At 35.7% G+C, this 23,706-nt stretch overlaps 1 protein-coding gene across 1 annotated transcript; it reads right to left on the bottom strand.

Moving 5' to 3' along the window:
* Positions 1 to 2,824: 2,824 nt before the first annotated feature.
* Cyt-b5 (Cytochrome b5) lies at positions 2,825 to 18,101 on the bottom strand. The gene is made up of 2 exons (XM_089096397.1): positions 17,902 to 18,101; positions 2,825 to 2,962 (listed from the first exon to the last, which is right to left on the bottom strand). The coding sequence occupies exons 1-2, from the start codon at positions 18,025 to 18,027 to the stop codon at positions 2,825 to 2,827; spliced, it is 264 nt and encodes an 87-aa protein (XP_088952523.1). The 5' UTR covers positions 18,028 to 18,101.
* Between the last annotated feature and the right edge of the window lie 5,605 nt (positions 18,102 to 23,706).

Below are 23,706 nucleotides of genomic sequence, written 5' to 3'. Positions count from 1 at the left end.
AATATATCCGGATTATTTGTTCTGGTAGAAGCATTGCGTGAAATTGTTGTCATATTCCCTTACTGTAGTCAACGAGACTAAAATAATTTACACAAGACAGGAGGACGAAATACGATTCCATATTGCCTTAAAGTTTATGCTTCCTGTGAAACATGCGATTTTACAAAAGCCTATAGCAACTAGACATAATTATTATATTATCTAGATTTGCTGCTGGGAAATGATCTCAACCTGCTTAAGAATAGAAAACCTCCGTATTTTCGTATGCTTTTTACCATAATTTTATCTTACAAAAGAAATGCAAGGCAAATTTCAAGAATTGAATCCGGTATTTGGATAAAACTAGATTGAAGCTATCGAAAGATAGTAAAATTGATGAAACATAAAACTTCCGGTTAATGGTTTTACACCATGAGGATTACAATAATACCTTTGTTGTTCTTCCCACCCTTCCCACTCCAGGAATGGCATCAAAAAGTGCAATATAGAATTTACGATGCAGTTATTAATAGGAATTCATAAGAGCCAGTAGCTTTTAAATGAGCCATTAAACATCTTTCTGGAATCCGTGGTAGTCCGGTAGTCCTGCCGGAGAAAAAGAAGACGCATAATTTGATTTGCATCATCAACAGTTCTTTGTTTTTCAAAATAGGGGGCCAAAAAGATCTGGTTTATAGATTTTCCGGTTTCACGGTCTATTTGTATATTTTTCATTTCGATCTAGTGTAGTACAGCAGAAAATCATGTTAAAAACTTACACAGTGAAGCTTAAAGTGGTACAGTTCAAAGATCTCCAAAATCAGAGTTTCGGTCATTTTATTCTAAATACCTCCCATGAAACATAAAAAGACAAATTAGCGATGCAAACAAACTAAATTGAAGAGTCTGGCTTTGAGGCGAGTTTTGCGACAAGCCTACACCTCTTGCTTGCACAAAAACAAGGTATTTTGGAATGTGTAGTTCCAGATCCATCCATTCACCAAACCAGAACTGTAATATGATTTAGACTTATCGTAGAGAAAATCAAAACCTGCTTAAAAATGAGAAAAATTACTATTTTCGCAAATTTTTGAATTTTCAACATATTTTTCAATCTAAGAAAAGAAATGCAAAGCAAAGTTCAAAAATGTAAATCCGCAAATGGACAAAGCTGAATCTCAATTCTCAAATGAAAGCACAATTGTTGTTTTTTACTGAAACAATACAACTGTCGAAAATCAACAAATTAAAAATTCGCTAAGGGAAACATATCTTAACAGCAGCCCATAGTCAAAAAGAACACTTTTTAGGCTAAGAGTCTGTTTTTTTAGAGACAGCCTTGTATCCAATTATTTAGAATATCCTGCAGCAAAAAACAAACAATGATGGTGTTAAAAAGTAGAAAAAGAGCTTTAAACATAGTTAACATTAGCCAAAAAAAACACTAATCGAAAAAGACTGCTAAATATAAACCCATTGATCTTTAATTAGCTTTTTTTGATAAAATTATCAAACTTGTTTTTAAAAAATTTGGAGTTAGCAACAATGACTTCGGGACCTACAACAAAAATACTGCTCTTTGTAAGAAAGAATCACTAAATCTAGTGGTAAGGCACTAGGTCAGATACATATGGCATTAATTTGACTTCACTGAGATTCAGCATATGGCTGAAAAGATATACTAAAAAAGTTTTAGCATCAAACTTCTATTCCCGAGAGCCTCAGCACAACCATTTTCAGCAATTCTATTCTCTTTAGCATTTTCATTTTCTATAATTAGAAGAGCCATATTTTTTATATATTTTATGCAAAGTATTTAAACGTAAATCCGCGATAAAGCAAAAAAAAAAAAAAAACAGAGGATGGGGACAAATGGACTATAAGTGGCCAAATTGAGTATTGAATTGAGCATTAGCTTACTTGGACTACAGACAGAGATAAGTACTTGCAGCCCTAAGATCACAATAGAGCGAATAATGTTTCTGGGTGTAATCTAACAGTTTAGGGTTGTGCGATTACAGTTGCGGATAGAGACAAAGAAACAAAATATTGCGAATTTTATGACACACATGTTAAAAGAATGAGAGACGGAGCAACCACATTAAGCATAACACTGCTGTAGTTAATATTTTTTTTAGCCCCGTGTTGTTCTTTTAAAAAAAAAATTTCAAGGGCATTTCCACGTATTTATTACTTTGGTACTAATGCAAGATTCCAATACAATGAAGCAGAAGGTTGTACCTCTAATCATGCTTTTAGCTTTCCCAATTATTCTTTACGAGTCAAAAAGTGTATTATATCTAAAGAGCTTATTCAAACGAGAGCTCAAGAAAACGTAATGAGTAGGCTCAAATAATGTAATTGTTCCAAGACTCTCTTCAATATTTTTCATTTTTTTATTTGCTGGTCAAATTTTGGTGCTGAATAAATTGACTTAATTCATTTGTATCTATTCCTTAATTATGAAGGTTGACAGAACAATATTAAGCACCATATAATATGTTTGACATTTGATTTTTTCAGTAAATTACACATTTATATTTATGGGCTCTTTAAAAGGAGCATCAAAACTATTTTGATGTTGAACTATTTGAACCTCAAAGGCAAAATTTCACTCAACGAAAGTTTAGTATTTTGTCTTTATACACTGGTAAGCACAAAACATACCCTTCTAATACACAAAAAGACGGGAATTCAAAAAGGGTCAGTTAATAAGACAGTGAAGTAAATATCCAAAAACAAAATATATGAAAAAAGAAAAAATCCGCTAATACTAAATCCAAAAATCGCAATGGTACTCAACCCAACATTATACAAGTTGAACAAAACTTTTAAACTAATATACTTAAAATACCTCATCTAAAACTCCGATTTTGTAGTCTTTCATCATGTCTCTAGCATCTGAAGAATGGCCAACATCTTCAAATTCAGCAGTACCATCTTTTCCAGCTTGTTCTAAGAGTACCTCTTCACCACCGGGATGCTATAAGTAAACATTTACAAATAAACACACATCCCATACCCAATAAACATTTTACTTTGTTTTTTAGCAAAGTATAATCACCTACGGAACAAGTAATGACAAAACTCTCCAAAAGTGACCCTGCGTACCTCAGCGCCTCTAGACGCAAAATGTTGTACTACTTGATCGCTCCGAGCCAAAGTACTTTGCTCCGGCAATAAGTATGCTAGAGCGTGATTCAGGCGACGAGTGACATACTTGTTCCGTAGGTGATTATACTTTGGTTGCCAGGTTCGCATAGGTATACAAAGGGTCACTTTTTTTGTGTGAAGAGGATAGGTTTTGTCAGTACTTGTTCCGTAGATGATTATACCTTGGTTTTTTAGACTCCAAGTGCTGTTTTTCCAAAGAACAAACCACAAACAAAAAAAATGTCAATATTACTTATTCACTGTAGTAAATACATCAATTACTCTTTCAAAACAGGAATGGTTACATAAGATCTCCATATGATTTGCCTAATGTACCCTTATTCCTTGTAGTAAACACATAAATTGCTCATTCAAAACAGGAATGGTTACACAAGATCTCCATATGATTTGACTAATGTACCCTTATTCACTGTAGTAAACCCTTGTTGACTGTAGTAAACACATAAATTAATCATTCAAAACAGGAATGGTTACACAAGATCTCCATATGATTTGCCTAATGTACCCTTCCTCAAATATACTATAATATTCTAAAGCGCTGCAAACAAACAGAAGATGCTAGATTAACATATAAGCAGTGAATTCCCTGTATCGTTTGCCTACAGATCTCTCCTACGTGATATTCAACGGATATACTCATAGTCAAGGACTAATCCACGTCATTGTCCAGGGAAGGGCAGAGGGTTACAAAGAAACTTTAAAAAACAAATCAAAAAATTCATTTTTTTTTTATTCTTGTTACGTTTTTCTGGGCTGGAAAAATTTCAGGGAGGAAGGGGGTCAAACCCGTTGGATACAGCCTTGCTCATAGAAGGGATATGTGCATCCAGGAACAATAAAATTCTCCTAGCTTCTCTCTGAAATTCTTTGCAACATTCTATGTTGCAAAGAATGGTACATTGTATGTTCTTTTGTAGTTCCAAGGGATTTTCGCTGGCCCAACACTGGGATAATACAATCTCATACAGGTGTACCAAGATGGCACTTTTGAGTTTGCTGCAACTACCTCTTATTACAGTTTTAAGCAATCTAAGATTTAAGGAATTGATCCTAAGGGGCTCAAATAAAAGCAATAGATTTACTTTAAAAGAATAATTTTTTTTCCCTCCAACCAATAATTAGTTGTTTTTTGGGCCGATGTGAAGGCAATATGCCTGTGAGACCTGACACTTAACCCAGAGTGTGCCCAGTGGTCCACCCCGCCATTAGATTAAAATGAGACTAAAAAAGGGCCTGTGCAAAAGAAATGCACATGAAGAAGCTGAAGGAACCCACTAAACAATTGATATAATAGGTAAATTGGGTGTTCCCTCAGCGGGTTCCAGTTCACTCTAGAAGTGAAGGTAACAAGAAAGCAATTACAGCCAAACATCAACAGAATTCATTAGATCAGAATCTTTCAGAAACCTGTCAGTGTATGTTAAATCAAACTTGTTCTGCTAAAATGCACCCTACTTTTACTAATTGCCCCATATACAGACCTGATGAATTATTTCTTCATTGTTCTCATCTCATGTTGCACCATATAACAGGTTGCTCTAGTCTAGACTAAACAGAATTCAGTTCTTCCTAATTAACTAAATAGAATATTTGATAAAATATTATTTGAGACATAGATAATAATGGAACGAAACATAATAATCTGATTAACAGAAACAAGTCGCATATTATATAGTAAGAATTTCATTGTTTTAATGTTTTATTTTAGCTTTGTGTATATTCTAGGACTGTTTCTGGGATAATTAGGGGTGGGGTGCATTGTCAGAAACACAAATATGATATTTGAAAAGAGCATTTATGAAATTTAATGGTATTACTTTCATTTTATTAGCATGTTTCCTTTTGAGGAACTCCCTAATCTTGAATGGTACCTTCCTGAAGATTTATTCACCTTGCTCAAACACTTTTGAAAATAGCGAAAAGCCTCTCACTTATAATTTCACTATTATGGTTAATTATAGCCTAGGACAGAGAGCAGATAAGAAAATAGAAAATGTATTATTCAATTATCCATTTAAAGTTCTCTCTAAATATAATAATAACTGATATTACAATTGTACCCCACTCCCCCTCCCCTTAATGGGCCAGATATTCCCCTTGGCTATTGACAAATGTTTGCTTTTTTATTGGCATTATGAACCAACTTTTGGTAGAAATAAGCACACACAAAATGCAAAACTACAAGATCAGCACACTTTTCTATGTAGTCTAAAGTTAAGCCTCTACCAGGCTCTTATAAGGTGGCTGTGATGAAACTGTGAAAGCAATAAATATTACAAGCTATTTCGAAAGATGAATGAATGTTCAATATTTTATTAGTAAATATTTAGGGGTTGACCTCTTCTGAAGGAAATATGCTATACAAATAAAAGCAGTACCGTAAAGTTCCTTATTTCCCAATATCATGGCTGTTTTTCTGACAATGCCCCCCATGGTCCCAGATATAATCTTATAGGCTATAAAAAGTAAAATAAGACAATAAAAACTAAAATTTTTGCTTTTGTAACACGCAGTGTCTTTCTATAAATCGGATTAGCCTATAATACTTGCTTCCATTGTTAACCACTTTTCAGATTAATTTCAATAATTATTTATATTTACAATTCTACTGTTAACACTTAGGCAAAACCAAAATAAATTCTGTCACAACTGCATAAATCTGTTTCAACAAAGAACCTAAGATGTATCACAAGACCAATTAACAGAGAAATATGTTATAGGACTATGTCTAGAAAAGTTAAGAGGGGAGGGGGGGTGCCATGTCCAAAGAGCAACCATGATACACTAGGGCCGTTTTTAGTACTAGGATCTCACATCTAAGATATTTCATCTTTCTGCAAATAATATCGTTTTTTTCAACTCATCTTTGCTCTAAGATCTTAGAGCTCACTGATTTTAGCAAAAAGCATGAAAGACGCCATCTTTCTGCCATATAGAACAATGATGAGAGAACTTTAATGATATACTCATCATTGTTCTCAGACCACTGATCAGAGCAGAATGATGAAATACGTTTGCACAAAAACGACCAAAGATGTAAGATCTTAGTTCAAAGATTTCACTTTTAAGCGTTTTCTAACAAAAGATGTAAGATCTTTGCACATTGATGAGTGAAAAAACAGCCCTACTATCCGAGAAATGGCATAAAATAAGAAGTATATAAGAATGGGATTAGACTAAATATTCTAACCATATATGACAGTCACAATTTCAACTGTACTGATAGTTAATAATACTATGAAATAAGAATCATATTCTTGGACATACATTTAAAGCTCAAGGATAGTCTTAGGAAATGTTTTCAATATCTCAGCACAAGATCTTAAAGTTAAAATATAGTTTCTAAATCATAGACATACTCACTCTCAGACCAACTTAATTTGAGATAAGTATTGTTAAGGAAAACAAATGTATTTAAACTGGCTAAGAGTTAACTTTTGTCTGAATTAAAATGTTAAAAAAAAGTTTTCTAAGATTATAGACAGCCAATCACAACTAGCCTAGACCTAGATATCAGCCAATCCTAGCCATCTAAACCTATATATGTAATGTCAAAGGTTAGGAGCCAGTTGTCTATTCTCACAGTTAAAGTTGTATTTGTTACAATTCGTCCCCTTCCCCCTTTGGCCTGGGCTCAAAACTAACATAAAACAAAAATGGTACCATTAAAACTCTCAATTTATACTCCTTTTCAACCTAATAGTTGTTTTCCTGACAAAACAAAATTTTCTCTTCTGTGATGGACCCATATGTAAGCTTAAAAGTATATGTGTTTGTTTTCATTATTTGTTCTATTGTAAACCAGTTATGCTGTCTAGAATCTAAGCTACCTAGTTTAATCTGAGTGATTGAATCAAATATTGGGCAATTAGACTTTACTAAATTAGTTAAAAATGTGAATAATAATGGAAGAAAACATGATAACCTCATTAATAGCTACTTACAAATATACTGCATATTATATAGTAAGAATCTCATTGTTTTTGTCATTTTTTAGTTTGATAGTCTATATATCTCAAGGCTATACATGGGACCATCTAGGGGAGTTGAGTAACTGTTATTAATACAACTTTACCCACAAAAAAAGAGCATAGAATTAGCAATCTAGGATATCCCTGTTTATTTTAGCATATCCTTCTGCCCCTGATCAATTTGTTCCACACCTTGCTGTATGTGACATCATTTCCAAAGCAAATAGTAGGAAACATTCTGCCATCATCCTTTTTAGAGATTTTAACACACCTGAGGTGAGTTAGGTGCACATATGAAAAAAGTTCCAAAGCTACCAGTAGCAGAATTCCAAAAGCCACCAGTCAATTCTAAATCTGTCAAGTAGCATTGCTACCCCACCTTTTCCAGGGCAGGTTAGGTGGGTTGCTTAGGTTTTTCCCCACAGAATAGTCCCCTTTCTATCACAAACAAAGCACTTACTGATAATTTTCTAACCCAGCCAACTCATTTTAGACATATCCAGGAATCCTGACTGTTAGACCTTGGTATTATTAGTGATCCTGCCGTATCCTCTCAATATCTTACCTCCCTGCAGTTTGTAGTAGTGACCACTTCTACATTTTAACCAAATTACAAGTCAACCATAAAATAAACAGTCACGTCAATTTTTTTTTTTTACAAATTATCAAATAATTTGCAAAGAATGCATAGGTTGATTGCTTACACCTGCTGACCAGATCGAAACAAACTGGAACAATTTCAAACCACTCTAGTTAATACAAAAAAGAGGTGCACAAAAAAATAGTGGTCAATTGCCCCTAAGACCATACCCACTTGCTCCACAATATAATGAAATCATTTAGAAAAAAAAGGAGTATAGAGAAAATATACAAAATGCAAACATGATAGTCATTATAACAATTATAAGAAGTGTTAAAATAAGTGGAAAATCTCACCAGAAAGGTAGTAAAAGAGCATGAAAAGTTAATTACTGCGCATTAAAAAATAAATCCTGAGAAGTTTTGGTGTTATTTTTCTTCTGCAAACCCTTCAAGATAAAGTATCCCACATCTCAACAAAAAGAACAGCATTAAAGTAACTAGCCCTAGAGACCTTGCTGATATGCTGAATGATATCATCAGTGCAAATTTCTTTGCCCAATCTGCCACCTGCAATGCAGTCCCCCTCCCCTGATTCATACATCTATGTCTCTCCTAGTTATGACTACTGAAAATATCCTCAAAAGGATAATGAAGCTTGACAGAACAAACCCATTGGGCCAGATAATATTTGTCCAAGATTAACTCAAACACATGGCCAATTTGTAGCAGAACCTATTGCAGATGACATTGACTTCAAAAGTCCTTCCTAGTCACTGAAAACTAGCCGGTATCAAGCCCATCTATAGAAAGGATTAAAAGACCTAGCTAGCAACTACCACTCTATTGCCCTTACTTTGGCACTTTGCAAGGTTCTGAATAAAATATTAGGCTCATTTTTTAGCACTAATTTCTTGGATCTTTTTGCAAAGATTATCGTTTTTTAACTAACATTTGTTCTAAAATCTCACAGCTCACTAACATTAGCAAGAAGTCCGAAGGATGCCACTGTTTTACTATACACAAGAAAGACAAAAGAAGTTTGATTATATACTTGTCATTCTCCTCGGGCTGCTGATCAGAGCATAATGATGAAAGACGTTTGCACAAAAACCACCAAAGATGTAAGATCTTAGCACATTGATGAGTGAAAAAACGCCCCTAATAAATGTTGCATTGATCAATCATCTACATAGCAACCAATACTGAGCAAAAGTCAACATTGGTTTCATAAGGGTCACTTAGTTGAAACTAACCTTATTGAGTTATATGATATTGTTGGTAAACTCCTTAACAGATACCTTTCAGTAGACATCATTCTGCTAGATCAAGCAAAAGCTTTTGATATGGTGCAACATAACCTCCTGATACTGATGTTATATGCATATGGAGTAAGTCCTTAGGTTATAGTGTGGATCTTGATTTGCTCTGAAGTGCAAATTAAGGTAATAGGTTGAATTGAAGATTTCGTTTCAAATAGAACACAGAAGGTTCTCACAAATACCAAAAATGGTGCCACCAAAAGTAAATCAGGCCCTTTGGCTCATCAAGAAAACCTTTACAACCAGACACCCATGGGTGGCAAGGAAACTCAAGCCTATAAGCCATTAGTCTACCCACATTTATTTTGGTATGATATTGGCATGTCCCCAGCATGCAATGAAGGCTAAGCCACAAGATAATGTCCAGTGCATAGCCACCAAGCTTGTACTACATCTGCAGGAAAAGTCTTAGAAAGAGCATCTTAGATCCCTAAAACTCACAATGCTGGTATACATAAAAAAAGGGGAGATGTTATGACTCATAATTTGCTTTAACACACTAGTCCAAGTTCATTTTTCTTTCCATCCCTCTCCAGTGGCATCAGACACAGCAAGGAAGTGCAGGTCCCAAAATATCAATGATGTGTGTGAGAACTTCAATGCTGTTTGCTCTGTGCCACTGTGGAATAGTATTTCAGATGCCACTGTTCAAGGCAAGACTGGCAAATCATTCAAGAAGGGCATTGATTTTGACTGGACAAATATGGAATGGAAGCTGACCTGGGATGCTACCAAACCGTGATGAAGTTCACAGCCCCAGCAAGATTCTCTACATAAGGTTCAACACCACCCTATTTCAATGGCTAATGCAATTTAGGGTAATTTAAGGTAATGTCTCTAGTAGAAGCCTAGAAATTGGGCTGTTGAGAAGGAAACATATAAAGAAAACAGTTCTAACTTCATAAAATGCAGAAAAAGTATAGTTAATATATTTTGATTGCATCTCCACTATACTTTAAACCCAGTGCTTCCCCCTAATGTACAAATATATAGCACAAATTATCTACTTCCAACATATTTTCTGTTTCTTGATTTTGTCAGTGTTAATCAATTTATGGGTAGCCTAGATGGGTTGAAACAAGAGTAATTGAGTAATGTCATTTACTTCAGCAAAAAAAAAAAAAATCCTTGTTGCTCTTGTTTTCTCTCAGGCCATCCAATCTCCTCTGTAAATAATGAGCAAGATCTAGCAAATACTAATCCCAATCCAATACAACACTGAAAAGCAAAGGAACAACAACTCGGACCACTGCTTTCGTGTTTGGCATTAAAAACTAAATACTCCCACTTTCCAGCATTGAGCATAAGGCCATTTTTTCAAACAAATTTGAAAAAAAAAAACAGGTCACCTTAATAAGGCTAAACTTTGAATGACTAATAAACTTCTTGAAATCTGCTGTGTTTTTCTAGACCCTATCCCAATCTAAATGTTAGTGAAACAAGTCAAACTCTTTTGTGAATCAATTTTTATTAATCTTAAATGGGACATACATATTCCAAATATTGTCAAACAAGCAAACCCATTACAATCCTTGCTTAAAGTTCTAAATAAATTTGATTGTCCAAAGATGCATTCCTTCTGTATTTACTATACAAATGCCTGACTTTTATTTGACAACACATGTCCAGTCTGGCATTCACATCTTTCAAGTAGAAATTGTGTTATAGTACACTATTACCTTTAATTGTAGCTAAGAGCAATCTAAGGATTTCTACTTGTAGAACTCCAGAATTATGACTTGAGTTGTATACAAGGTTCCTTAGTGACCAGGTGCTGTTCCATGTTCAGTACACTCTCTGGAGCCTTTGGTTAAAAACATCAATGGATTCAGCAGTAACTGTTTCATTAGATAGTTTGTTCCAACTGTTGACAATGCATGGTGAAAAGAATTCAGTGCAGATTCTAGATATTGTAGAATGCTTGACAAGTTTCAGGTGATGACATGTAGTTCTTGAGTTGGTACCAACAGTGGGGAATAATGCTGGGAGAGTATTATCCCCCAATAACTTGTAGACTAAAATGGCATCCCCTCTGTTTCTCCTGTAAACAAGTGTAGGAAAATTCAGCTTTGATGGTCTTACAGGGTCTGAAAGCTCATAAATGCTAGATATCACTTTAGTGGCATGTCTCTGCATATCTTTAAGAACTTTTATGTCTTTTTTGAATATGGGGAGGCAAGAGACATTCTAACTTCAAGCTTAAGATGCACAAGTCTCTTATATAAAAGACTCATGACTTTAGGGGAAAGAATGGAAATAGCACGCTTAATCAGTCCCAAGGTTGAACCAGCCCCAGCAATAGACCTCTTAGCGTGAGTGCTGGATTTTAGTTAATTGTCAATAGGGACACCAAGATCCTGCTCATTATTTACAGAGGGAAGCGGGTGGCCTAAGAAAAAATAAGAGTAGCAACAATTCAGTTTGCCAAAGGGAATGATATGGCACTTGGCAACATTGAATTCAAGAAGCCAGGCATCAGTCCATTGACCCAGCAGTTGAAGATTATTTTGTAGCAGGGCAAAATCTTCACAGGATAAAGCTGATCCATGAAGCTTCAGGTCATCTGTATAAACAGTTGATTTACTACTGATAACAGAAGGAGCATCATTGATGAAGATATTAAATAGTAGGACCCAAACACTTCCCTGAGGAACTCCATTCAGAACATGTGTAGAGGAAGAAAAAATACAATTACCAGAGTCACCAAATAACTGAGCATATTGAGATTGCAAATAAAAAAAAATCAAGGATCCAGAGCTGGGATTTCTCTTCAAGCTCAACTGCACATAATTTAATTTCAAGTTGCTTGTCACATGCTTTGTGAAAAGCTTTAGGAAAGTCAAGCAGTATCATGTCAGCAGGCACCCCAATATCAAGCAACTTGGTGATGTGATCATATGATTCAAGGAGATTGGTGTCAACAGATCTTCCTGAACAAAAACCATGTTGTGAACTGTGTAAAACATAATTTGCTTCAAGGTGTTTAACAACTGCAGAACTTATTATTCTTTCAAGAACCTTAACAACCAATGATGTCATGCTAATGGGTCAATAATTTTCAGCAATGTCCTTTCAACCTTTTTTAAATATAGGAATGATATGTGCAGTTTTCTGATCTTGAGGTAGTCTGGAAAGATTTAATGATAACTTGAACAGCAAGGGAAAAGGTTTAAACAAAACTGTATGACATTTATGTAGGATACTATTCAAGTAGACTAGTATTATTCTTTCAACTGACAGGATCCTCAGTGCCATTAAGGACATGTCCCTGTTTCAGCACTCTAGATGGCTGTCAGTTGGTTCATTGAAATCATATTTCTTCATTGAAGTCAATGGCTATCTGAATTCTGCAAATTTAGACCAAAGGTAAGGGTCTTCCTTACCCTAGTCTATGAGTCATGTGTGTAAAAAGGTTTCTTGTGCATATATCAAATCCCAGACCAACACATTTCTTAGTTTCCAATCTGTTGTCAATAAGGAAGGTTTCAATGTGTTTTGCTAATATGGCTGTGTCTTGGGCTTTAAGTAGACTGAAGCCAGCAAATTCTTTTTAATGAGGTTGGTATATTCAATATAGTATTAAAAGCTGCTACTTGTCAATTAGCTAGAACCCATGCAAGAAGTCAAGTTTGGTTAATGCTAATGAAATAAAACAAAATATGGTGAAAATATAATAGTTTAGAAACAAATTTGGGCTATATATTTGTACATTAGGGGGGGGGGAGCATAGCATATATTAAATACATCACATAACCTAAACTAGGTACCTTTTTTCCCCCTAAATCACAAAAAACAAATTTTAAATATTGTAAATGCAATGACAAACCATGGTTTGCAATCCAATTCTCTATTGAAAGAAACCCATCTGACTAGTTTCTTAAGCATCTTCTATATACAATATATTATGTGGGTTCCAGCTAATTGACAAGTACCTGAAAGCAGACAGAGAGTTGTTCTTTACCAGCTATATGTTATAAGTGTTATTACTAGGCTACAAGACATTTATAATCTGTTTCAGCTGAGGGCATTTTTTTAACTTAGGAGTGAAAAGTATTTTTACCCAAGGTATGTAATACCTTGCATGTATAGAAGCCCCAGTTCCCCTAGCCTTGAATCCTCTTTACTTGCTATGAGTACTTCAATTGATATTAAAATGAAGCTACGAGGAAACATAATTATTGTTGGTGATTTCAATCTCCCAAATATTCAATGGGTCAACGGATTTGTTTTTTCTGAAAATAGTTTAATAAGACCATTCCTGGAGTGCCTATTTAATCATTCTTTGTACCAGGCAGTTAACTTCCCGACAAGACATAGAAATGGTCAGAACCCTTTGCTACTTGATCTTCTACTAGCAAAAGACCAAGAGTCTATAATAAGCATCAAGCCCCTACCACCATTTGGAGCTAGTGACCACATTGTCATAAGTTGCAGTTTTAGACTGTATCCCCAAAGACTAGAATTTACAAAGCACGTGTACACTGATTACAGTCTAATTTGTCAGGAACTGACTCAATGTGATTGGTCTTTCATTGAGAATACAGATGTGGAAGAGTCATGGACAACTATGAAAAGAATATTACTGAAGGCTATTGAAAATCACTCTTCTACAAAATGGAAAAGGAAACCAATAACCCTCCCGTATATTACAAAAGAAATAAAAATGGCTAGGAACAGAAAAAAGAAATACTGGAAGCTGTACACAAAGAATCAAAACCAGGCTAACTATTACACAAAATATAAGCAGGCGCGTAACAAGCTTAGAAGTCTCTCCAGAAATATCACCGAGAAGTATGAGGAATCAGTGGCAGCTGCAACAAAAACTAACCCTAAGAAATTTTGGAGGTATGTGTCATCAGGTAAGCCTGGAAGGCATTCTGTCACTCAACTTGTACAAGACGGATCTAAAATCTGCGACCCAAGGAAGATAGCTAATGCATTAAATAAGCAGTTTATTTCAGTATTCACAGTTGCAGATAATGCCCCACTTCCAGACCCCCCGCAGTACAAAATTCAAAAAAGTATGCCGCCCATTAATATTACTAAAGTAGATGTAGAGACTCGACTAAAGAAGATTAACCCAAATAAATCAACAGGACCTGACGGAGTGCCCCCTCGGCTCTTAAAGGAGACGTATGCAGTACTATCACATCCTCTCACCCTACTATTCCAAATGTCCCTAAATACTAAATCTATTCCACAAGACTGGAAGGAAGCTTACATTACACCTGTTCATAAAGGAAGCAGCAGAGATGAAGCCAGCAACTATCGACCAATTAGTCTCACCTCGGGAGTGGAAAAACTTCTTGAAGGCATAGTTAATTCCGCCATTATTGAACACCTAAATGCGAACAAGCTACTATCTCCTAGCCAGCATGGCTTCCGCCCCAGTCAATCAGTTGATACTAACCTCATTGATGCTTACGAGCATGTCACAGAACTTATGGACACGGGATCCCCAGTTGATATGATATTATTAGACTTAGCGAAAGCATTTGATAAAGTATGTCATAGGAGGCTAAATTCTAAACTTCACGCAATAGGCCTCCACGATGAAGTCATAAATTGGACGATGCAATTTCTTACCAACAGGAAGCAGGTGGTAAGAGTATTTGGGGATGGTGGATCAATTTTCTTCTCAGAATCAGCAGATGTAGACCCAAGGCACAGTTTTGGGCCCAACTCTATTCAACATCTATATTAATGATGCATCTTCAATCATAAAGAATAAGATATGCTTTTATGCTGATGATTCCAAAATAATTGGTCTGTTTTATGACCCCCCAAAGTACCAAAGACATCCAAGCAGATCTCAACGCACTCTCAATGTGGGCAAAAACCAGGCGACTAGATTTTAATATCCAGAAATGCAAGGTCATACACTTTGGAGCAAACAACCCTCTCAGCCAGTATTTTATGGAATCCAATTGTGGTTTTAAACAGCCACTTACAACCAGTCACTGCGAAAAAGATCTGGGAGTCTTGGTTGATAACAAGCTCAAATTCAACTTACACACGCAGTCTGCAGTAGCCAAAGCCAACCAAACTCTCGGTATAATAAAGAGAATGTTCAGCAGTAGATCTCCAGCAGTGATTACTAAGCTCCTAAAGGGCCTGATCCGACCAAAATTAGAATTTGGGATGTCCATTGCCACGCCAGTTAACAAGCTTGACCAATCGATTCTGGAATCGGTGCAGCGGAGAGCAACGAAATGCATAAGGGGTTTTCAAAATTTGCCATATTCTACCAGACTCCAGAGGCTCAAAATACCATCTCTCACATACCGACGTAAGCGAGGAGATGTATTGATGACATTCAAATTGATCTGCAACCCCGATATCATCCCTGACTTATTCCAGTTAGATAGTTCGTGAAGAACAAGAGGGCACCCCCTAAAGCTCTACCGGAAATGCGCTAATACCAGGCTGCGAAACAAATTTTTCTCCAACCGTGTGGTTGGCTTATGGAATTCCCTTAGCCAGAATGCAGTCATGTCCCCTAATACTGAAGCCTTCAAGTCAGCTGTTGACAGAGATTGGTACAGCAAGCCATGGCGCACAGTTTGGGATGCGCCCGATGAGCTGAGCCACCATCATCATTGACCGGCATTTACAGGATTCGTTCTTATCGCTGGCTAGTGCGATTTAAGGTAATTTAAGGTAAGATGAGCCAAATTGTTGAAATACCTAGTGTAGGCTGGGCTGAGAAGTCATAATAGCCTACCAAGTGCAAGTTAGGCTGAAAAAGGCTTAATATTTACTTTTAACAGCTCATCAAAGCACTAAGCCACCTGAGGCCAACACAGCTAAGCACACTCCACCTCCATTCCAATCTATCCAAAGCCTCTCACTTATACCCTCCCAAGAAGTTCCTATTTCCTTTTAATATTTCTTTATGACATCCTCCCACTGCATCTGCAGACAACCAGATTTGTGTTTACAGCCTGCTGATTAATGGATAAAATGTAGTGTAAGCTAAATTGGAGGTTCTATGGGGTGGGTTTGCCCCCCCTCTGCATATACCTAAATGAAGGCTGGATGCTGAGTGGTCCTTAAGGGAGCGTAAATTCAACTGGGAAGCAACTGATCATCCAACTACACCTGGTAGCCTAGGCTAACTAAACAACAATGAAAATAACTTCAAGGCTCACATCTAGGCTATTCTCAAGCTTCACAAGGAATAATCCTTAGATTACTCTAAGCTAAGGGTAATTAGGGGAGAGGATAATGTATAGTGGAATTATGGGTAAAATTCTACTTTAGCTACTTCTGGCTATCTTGGAAAGGAGTTTGGTTAGGAAAATGAAATTTTCAGGGATAGATCTACAGGCTAAAGTATGTCCTGGGAAGGTATTTTGAAGTACCTACCTCCACTCCTCCCTCTAGAGGCTCCTGACCTTTGATGACCTTTAAAATCTGTGTGTTATAAAACTGAAACCTTTAAAATAGATCTTCTACTTAAAATAAGGTCCAACTAAATTGTTTTCAGCTTCACAACTTTGCTCAATCCTGATTTATAAAGTTTTAAAGATATGCAAATACATTTCCGAAATTTTGACAATTAACATTGATATGGCTTAAAATACTACTCAAATAACAGGAATTGCATTTTCAGCACTAAAGCCAGAGAAAAAGAAACTTATAGCCTAACAGAAAATTAATGTAAAATTTTTTTTTTTGTCAAAATTTCAATTGGTATAGACCTGTCATGTGGGCAAATTTCAGGATCCTCTAGAGGGAGAAGGAGAGGAGATAAGTACTTCAAAATACCTTCCCAGGACATATTTTAGCCTGTAGACCCATCCCTGAAAGTTTCATTTTCCTAACCTCACCCCTTTCCAAGATAGGAAAAAGTAACTAAAGTAGAATTTTACTGAATTACAGTCAAAATGTGTTAAAAACTGGCCTATTCTTAGGCCTGTTGTGAAGTAAAAACTATGTTCCCAGGCTAATATGTTTCCTTCTCAACAACCTGAATTCTTGGCTTCTAAAATGCCTCCAGTAAAATTCTACTTTAGCTACTTTTGGCTATCTTGGATAGGGGTTAGGTTAGGAAAATGAAACTTTCAGAGATGGGTCTACAGGCTAAAGTATGTCCCGGGAAGGTATTTTGAAGTACCTACCTCCACTCATTCTTCTTCTGGTGGGTCCTGAAATTTGCCTACATGACAGGTCTATACCTATTGAAATTCTGACAAAACAACATTTTACTTTAATTTTCAGTAATTTGTTTCTTTTTCTCTGGCTTTAGTTCTGAAAGAGTAATTCCTGTTAGGCCTATTTGAGTAGATTTTAAGCCATATCAATGTTTTTTTTTCAAAATTTAGGAAATTTATCTGCATATCTTTAAAACCTTATAAATTGGGACTGAGCAAAGTTGTTAAGCTGAAAACAGTTTTGTTGTACTTCATTTAAGCAGAAGATCTATTTTGCAAGGTTTAACTTTTATCACACACAGATTTGTAAAGGCCATCAAAGGTCAGAACCCTCTAGAGAGAGAAGGAAACGAGGTAGGTACTTCAAAATACCTTCCCAGGACATACTTTAGCCTGTAGACCCATGTCTGAAAGTTTCATTTTCATAACCTAACCCCTTTCCAAGATAGTCAAAAGTAGCTAAAGTAGAATTTTACCATGCCTCCTTTTGCAAAGTTGCTACTCTACATATTTATCAATATCAGGCACTAGTTTGAGCACTGGGGTCTTGCACTAAGCCTAGGCCAAGTAGGCCTAAGTGTTTTAGCCTATAATGTTTTGAAGTAGTTTCCAGCATTGTAAAGTGTTACTAAATGGAGAGTGGGAGTACTAAAATGATATCTAACAATCTACTGTTAGAGGCATAGTAATCCAATATAAACCAAGGCTAGCCTAGCCTACCTCATCTAAAAATTTGGATACATCATAAATTCCATCATGAATGATTATCCATGCTCCTTCTTTAGTACAGTTGTGGGTTTCCACTTCTTTTCTAGTAAAAGTTTTTTCTACTTTTTCTGACACCATGACGACTGGAAATACTGGAGTGTATTATCTAATCTAGGCTACTAAAGGTACAAACAAGACTGGAGAAAGAACGATGTTGCTATTTCTTCTAAAAACAATATAGTTTTACCTTATCAAGTGCAATATCGCTACCTAGGATACCTTATTAATTTCTTAGGTGCCAGTATAGTATCAAAATACTTTTCCTTTGACAAAACTTGTCAACGATATGCCCAGCAAACCTTTAGTCACGCTAGGGGCAGTAAAATTTGACTTACAACCAGAACATGTTATATTTAAAACTAAATATTCTTTTGCGCAAAATTTTATATTAAAATTATAGTTCTTTAATATTCTATACTTTAAGTGGATCCCCATTCTAGCGATTTTGTCTTGTAGTTTTCAACAAGCATGACACAAAATGCTACATTTGCCACAATACTGGACTATTTATTATTACGTTCAAAATGACAACTTAGATACCAAGTAGCTGTGAATTAAGACTGTTTGACACTGTCCAATTCTTAGCTTACAGTTCTTGTAATGATGACGGAAAAATTATTATTAGCTAACATAACACAGAGACAATACACAGAAAAGTAGCAATTGGAAGGTGAATTCAAAATATTTAAGGTTGGAAAGTCCCTAAGGTGGTGCAGTGGGTTTGACCTTAATTAATAATATGGGACTCAGAGATTGAAAACGCCTGTAGCAATGCACTGGAGGGCCGACGCAGGGACTGTGCTTGTCAAGAAGTGCTGTTAATCTGATTAATCACTTTCTAGGCTTAAAAATATCAAGGATTATTTGCGGACCAAGAATACTCAAGGCAGCAAAAAATGGTGAACACACCGGTCAGGTCAAAATAGTCAAAGAAATTAGTCTGCAATTAGTTGGGTGAAGTTTCGTCTCAAATTTATCCAACAGTTTTGTAGAGGAGCGTTAGCAGTCCTGAAATATCTATAAATGTTATAATCATAGCAACTAGCTATCCTGCTTTACTGCATTATATGGTTTTCAGTGTTGCGCCATCTCAATCTTTGATTAATAGTGGTTTCAAATTGGCTAAAAAAAAAACTATTACGCTGGTTTTCACAAGGTTCGTGAGAATATAATCTTCATTCTGAATTGCGAAATAATTTTACCTTATCCGTCATAAACCACTTTACGTTGTTACGCCAAGCAGCTTGCATTACACAATGGTAACTCGTAACATCTAAGCTTACAATAACTTGTTGATCTTTGTTCCTGTTTTACATAACTATTTTAACCCAGCGCAACTTAAGTTTGACGCATAACTGAATCAAAGGAACAAATTATTGTAATATAAAATCTTATTATCTGTAGTTTATAACATGTAGTTTGTGCTTCGTTTTTTTAGAGTTTTAAGGTTCTTAAATATTCGGAATAGCGGCAAAATAATTAACACAATGACTCAATTCAGTGATGGAGTTATAGAAAGTCAAGTAAGGTTCGAAGATAAAACAATCAGAGTAGCTGTGATTACAGTGTGGGGAAGGCTCAAAATTGACTATACTTTAACTATACTCAGCTAAGTCCAAAGTCTGAGCGCTTTCATAGCTCTTATATTTATTTTGATTGCAAGCTACAACCAAAAATTATGGGAAATTTGCAAGATTGTAAACTGTCGCTAGCGTGTGAAAAAAAAATGACTAGCGTCATCTAGCTTTTAGACTTTGTTTGATACCAAACTGCTACATACTTGTTTTCCAATTTCTTTAAAATGCAGGGGAGTGTAAAGAACGCAAAAGCCTCTTCCTGTCGAGGTGGAGCTTTTATGGGTTTGACTAATCAGAACCCTGACTACAAACTGCAATACAGGGTGACCTTGAAAAGTAGAATCCTCTAGGAACAACAACCTAGTAAATTACACAAGATTGTGCTAAATCTTGATTAATTAATAGCTCCTCTGGGTTTTGCTTGTTTTGGTGGGCTTTTTACTGGGCTGAATAACCTCTTCCTGGTTTTATTATTTATAATGAGTTGCTTCCCCATTATGGTCCAACATTTGCAGCCGTGGATATATAATGAGTTGGAGGTAACAGGCGTGTAATTACTTGCGCGGGACACCGATTCTTGTCGATAGAGGAGCATCGCCAAGTGTGAAAACAATTTGTGGTTCACAACTGTATTCACCTGAAGGGGAGCCGCCATTTATCTGGAGGCTCCGGGGACTCCTTGCTGTCCGGTTCTAAGTAAGCTTAAACGCTTTGTGTAGACTAGAAAAGAAATTATTAGTCACTGATCTACACTGTTGGGAGCCATTGCTTTTCTTGGGGCTCTAAAAATTTCAATGGCTCAAGTAAAATGAAAATTCTGACATGGACCGCTTCGATGTTGAAACAAAGCTGTCAAATTGGTATTTTGACGAAGAACTCAGACGCTTTGAACTAGATTTGTCATGAGTATCAGAAACCAATCTCTCAGGGTTAGATATTTACTTCTTATCTTACTATTATGGTTTCTGGCTGCATCTTTCCCGATCCTTGTCAATATCCTTAATTCATACTTTTTATACCTTCATTACGTTTTATACCTTCTTGCATGATTTATCGCTCAGAAGTATCTTGCATAACCCCTTCTCATTTCTACCAAAATTAATTTTTTTTTGCTAATACTACTAGATGCGTTTCTAACTCTCCTCTCTAAGACATCTTCTGCTAGCTTGCAAGTATTTTTCCTAGCATAGTATATGCATCTTCTGCATTGTCATGTTCTAAACTCTCCATTTTCATTTTAAATTGTCCTTGGAAAGTTCCTCTTAAATTCTCATCCAGGAATACAAAAGCATCATAACTACCCAGAAAACAGTTACACTTCCTGAATTTTAGCTTAAATTAACTCTAGGCCTTGATGCTGATATTTACTTTTAGGGTCTTGTATCGACCCTGACAGTCTTCGATTTACAATAACAATACCAGGGGACTGAGCTTCTCTTGGTGATGTGAATTTTAGACATAAAAACGGTATTTGGAGTACCCCCCCCCCAGAAATGCTATACCCCATACCCCGATTCACGCAAAAAAAAACATTTTTGTGTTATTTTCTTGATTTAGTTGTATCGACATGCACTTTATTTATTTTTATTTTTTTGCCTAGTCAATTCGTAGATTTGGCCTCAGAACAATGCAAAGAAAAAATATTCTTACTTTGCTAAGAATCCAGTACAAAATAACAATAATTGATTTGAGTAAAATCACTCTCAAAGTTGAATTGACATATTGTGTCTACCTGCAAGGTGGATAATAAGTAAAACAATCGCTGCTTAAGAGTTGTATATAAATAAGAGACCAAAGACAATAGAAAATTAACACAGGTTGGAACGTTTAAGGATAGTAATGACGTGACTGATATTTACTCATCCTCGTCCAACTCTCAACCTTTATTTTGAAAGTTTTCCGGTAGTTGGATATCTAATTTTAATTAAACTGCATAAGACAAATGTAATAAGACTGTATAAGAAAAATGTATTAAGGTGCTGTGCGGGGAAACTAATTCTTCCAAAGTCGTGACCTATCTAGATCGTTCTTCACACTAGAAAATGCTAGTATGCCAATTTTCAGAAGTAAATATAGTTCCGGTTTCGAAAAATATATACATTTGTATATACAATTATTGCTCGTTTAAAGATGTTTAGATACTCAATAAGGTTGGCCGTTAACTTAAATTAATCATGATAACTTAAGAGTCATTTTATGACCAGATGGTTACAGGTAGATTATTAATTAATTAATTAACTTAATAATTAACTAATTATTGTGCCTTTAAAAGGGTAGATGTCTATTACCGTTGCTAATTTCTTACTCTACACAAAACTTATCTAAGCTGGGATAACATTTATCCCTACCTATACCAACCTGTGCTTTAAAGTCCGCTAAGGAAAATACCTTGTATCTGCTTCGGATCCTGCCTATCTGTTCCTGCAACTGTGTATAGAATTTAGTCTCAGTCCCTACTATCTCCGTCAGTCGGTTTTACAGGGGCGTATACCATTATGAAATAACTTACACTTTATAATCATAAGGTGAGCTACGAAAATTGTATTAACATTGCCTTCCAAACATGAGCAAAACTTAAAAACCTTTTAATTCATCATGTCCCCTACTCCCTGTCTGTGTACCCCATCCTTCCTACTTGAGTAAGTAAATTCCATATCACCTAAATTCATGTTTCCTTATCCTGAAAGATGTGTTGCTGAAACTCCTTACAAGTATAGTTTAAAACGTCTGAATTTGTAAGCCAAAATTTCAATAAAATATCTGTCTTTCAACATCAGAACATTCCATGTCAGAATTTTCATATTATCTGAGCCATTGAAAATGTTGTGGCCTCAAGAAAAGCAGTGGCTGCTGTCAGTGAAGGTCAGTAACTAATAACTTCTTCTCAAGTCTACACAAGGTGCTTTAGAACAGGGCAGCAAGAAGTTACCAGAGCCTCGAATTGAATGGAGGTTTTGCGTAGTTCTGGGCCATGCAGTGTTTTCAAAGTTGGCAATGTTCCTTTAACAACAAGAGTCGACGTCCTGCGCAAGCAATTGCTAGCTTGTTACTTCCAACTCATTACATATCTATATCGGAAAATATTATACTACGACGAAAAGGCAACCAATAATAAATAACAAAGCCAGGAAGAGGTTATTCAGTTCCTCCAAAATAGTCCACTAAAACAAGTGAAATCCGGAGGAATAATCGATTAATCTAGATCCAGTAAAATGTTTTGTAATTTACTAGGTTCTGCTTCCTCGAGGATACCACTCCTCAAATTTACTCTGCAGCACAGTTTTCTGTTGCAGTTTTGGTTAGGTAAACCCGCCATATTTCCACCCCAACAGTGCTATGAAGCAACTGAAGCAAGCTTTCAATTCCAGGGATAAGGAGGGAGGAAGAAGTTTACGACAAAGTTAAGACCCTGAACCATTTCGTAACACTGGAGCAACTCCAATCTTTTATACTCACCCTATACTCGTCAGGGAGTCCTGCAAAATTAACATCCTTTACATCTATTAGACAGACTATTCAAATTCTTCTATATTCACCATATTGAAAATCTCAGGAACGCGTACAGGAGTGTTATGTCTGTATTATGTTAAATGAAAAAAACAAGTATTTTTAACTGAAAGTAAGGAGTGACATTAAAACTTAAAAGGAACAGAAATTATACCGTATATGAAAGGGGCTGTCCCCTCCTCAACGCATAACTCTTTAACCTAAAGTTTTTATTGTTTTAAAAAATGGAGTTGTGAGAAAGAGTCAAACTTTAGCGTAAAGAGCGAGGCGTTGAGGAGGGGACAGCCCCTTTCATATACGGCATATTTTCTGTTCGTTTTAACGTAGCTCCTTACTTTCAGTAAAAAAAAACTTTTTTTTTATTTAATTTCTGAACGTTTTTGAATTGATGCAGGTTTTAATTTTTGGCTCACCGTACATGAATAATTAAAATGGAATTTGCATATTAATTTTACTTTTTTTCGGTTAAATGGCTTTCTCGAAGCTTGTTTAATTTTATTTACGAAAGTTTGTATTGTAATAAATATACATAACTTACGAATTAACTTACTTAACGAACTTCTATAGTGATATATTTTTAATATGTATATTAGGGGGTTCGCCCCCCAGTCAATACCTTGCTCTTTATGCTAAAGTTAGAATTTTGTTCCAATTCTTTAAAAATGAGCCCTTA

The sequence above is a fragment of the Artemia sp. Qi Xiang Cuo genome, chromosome 11, assembly GCF_049724085.1.
Source record: "Artemia sp. Qi Xiang Cuo chromosome 11, ASM4972408v1, whole genome shotgun sequence".
In the NCBI taxonomy this organism is placed as follows: Eukaryota; Metazoa; Arthropoda; class Branchiopoda; order Anostraca; family Artemiidae; genus Artemia; species Artemia sp. Qi Xiang Cuo.
This window is presented reverse-complemented; position numbering and strand designations above follow the sequence as displayed.

What these genes read in the sequence shown, in the direction of transcription:
- Cyt-b5 (XM_089096397.1), bottom strand. Translation starts at nt 18,027, where the DNA reads ATGGTGTCAGAAAAAGTAGAAAAAACTTTTACTAGAAAAGAAGTGGAA. An exon ending in TATCCAAATTTTTAGATGAG is followed by an intron (nt 2,963 to 17,901) that starts GTAGGCTAGGCT and finishes GTTTACTTATAG; the next exon opens with CATCCCGGTGGTGAAGAGGT.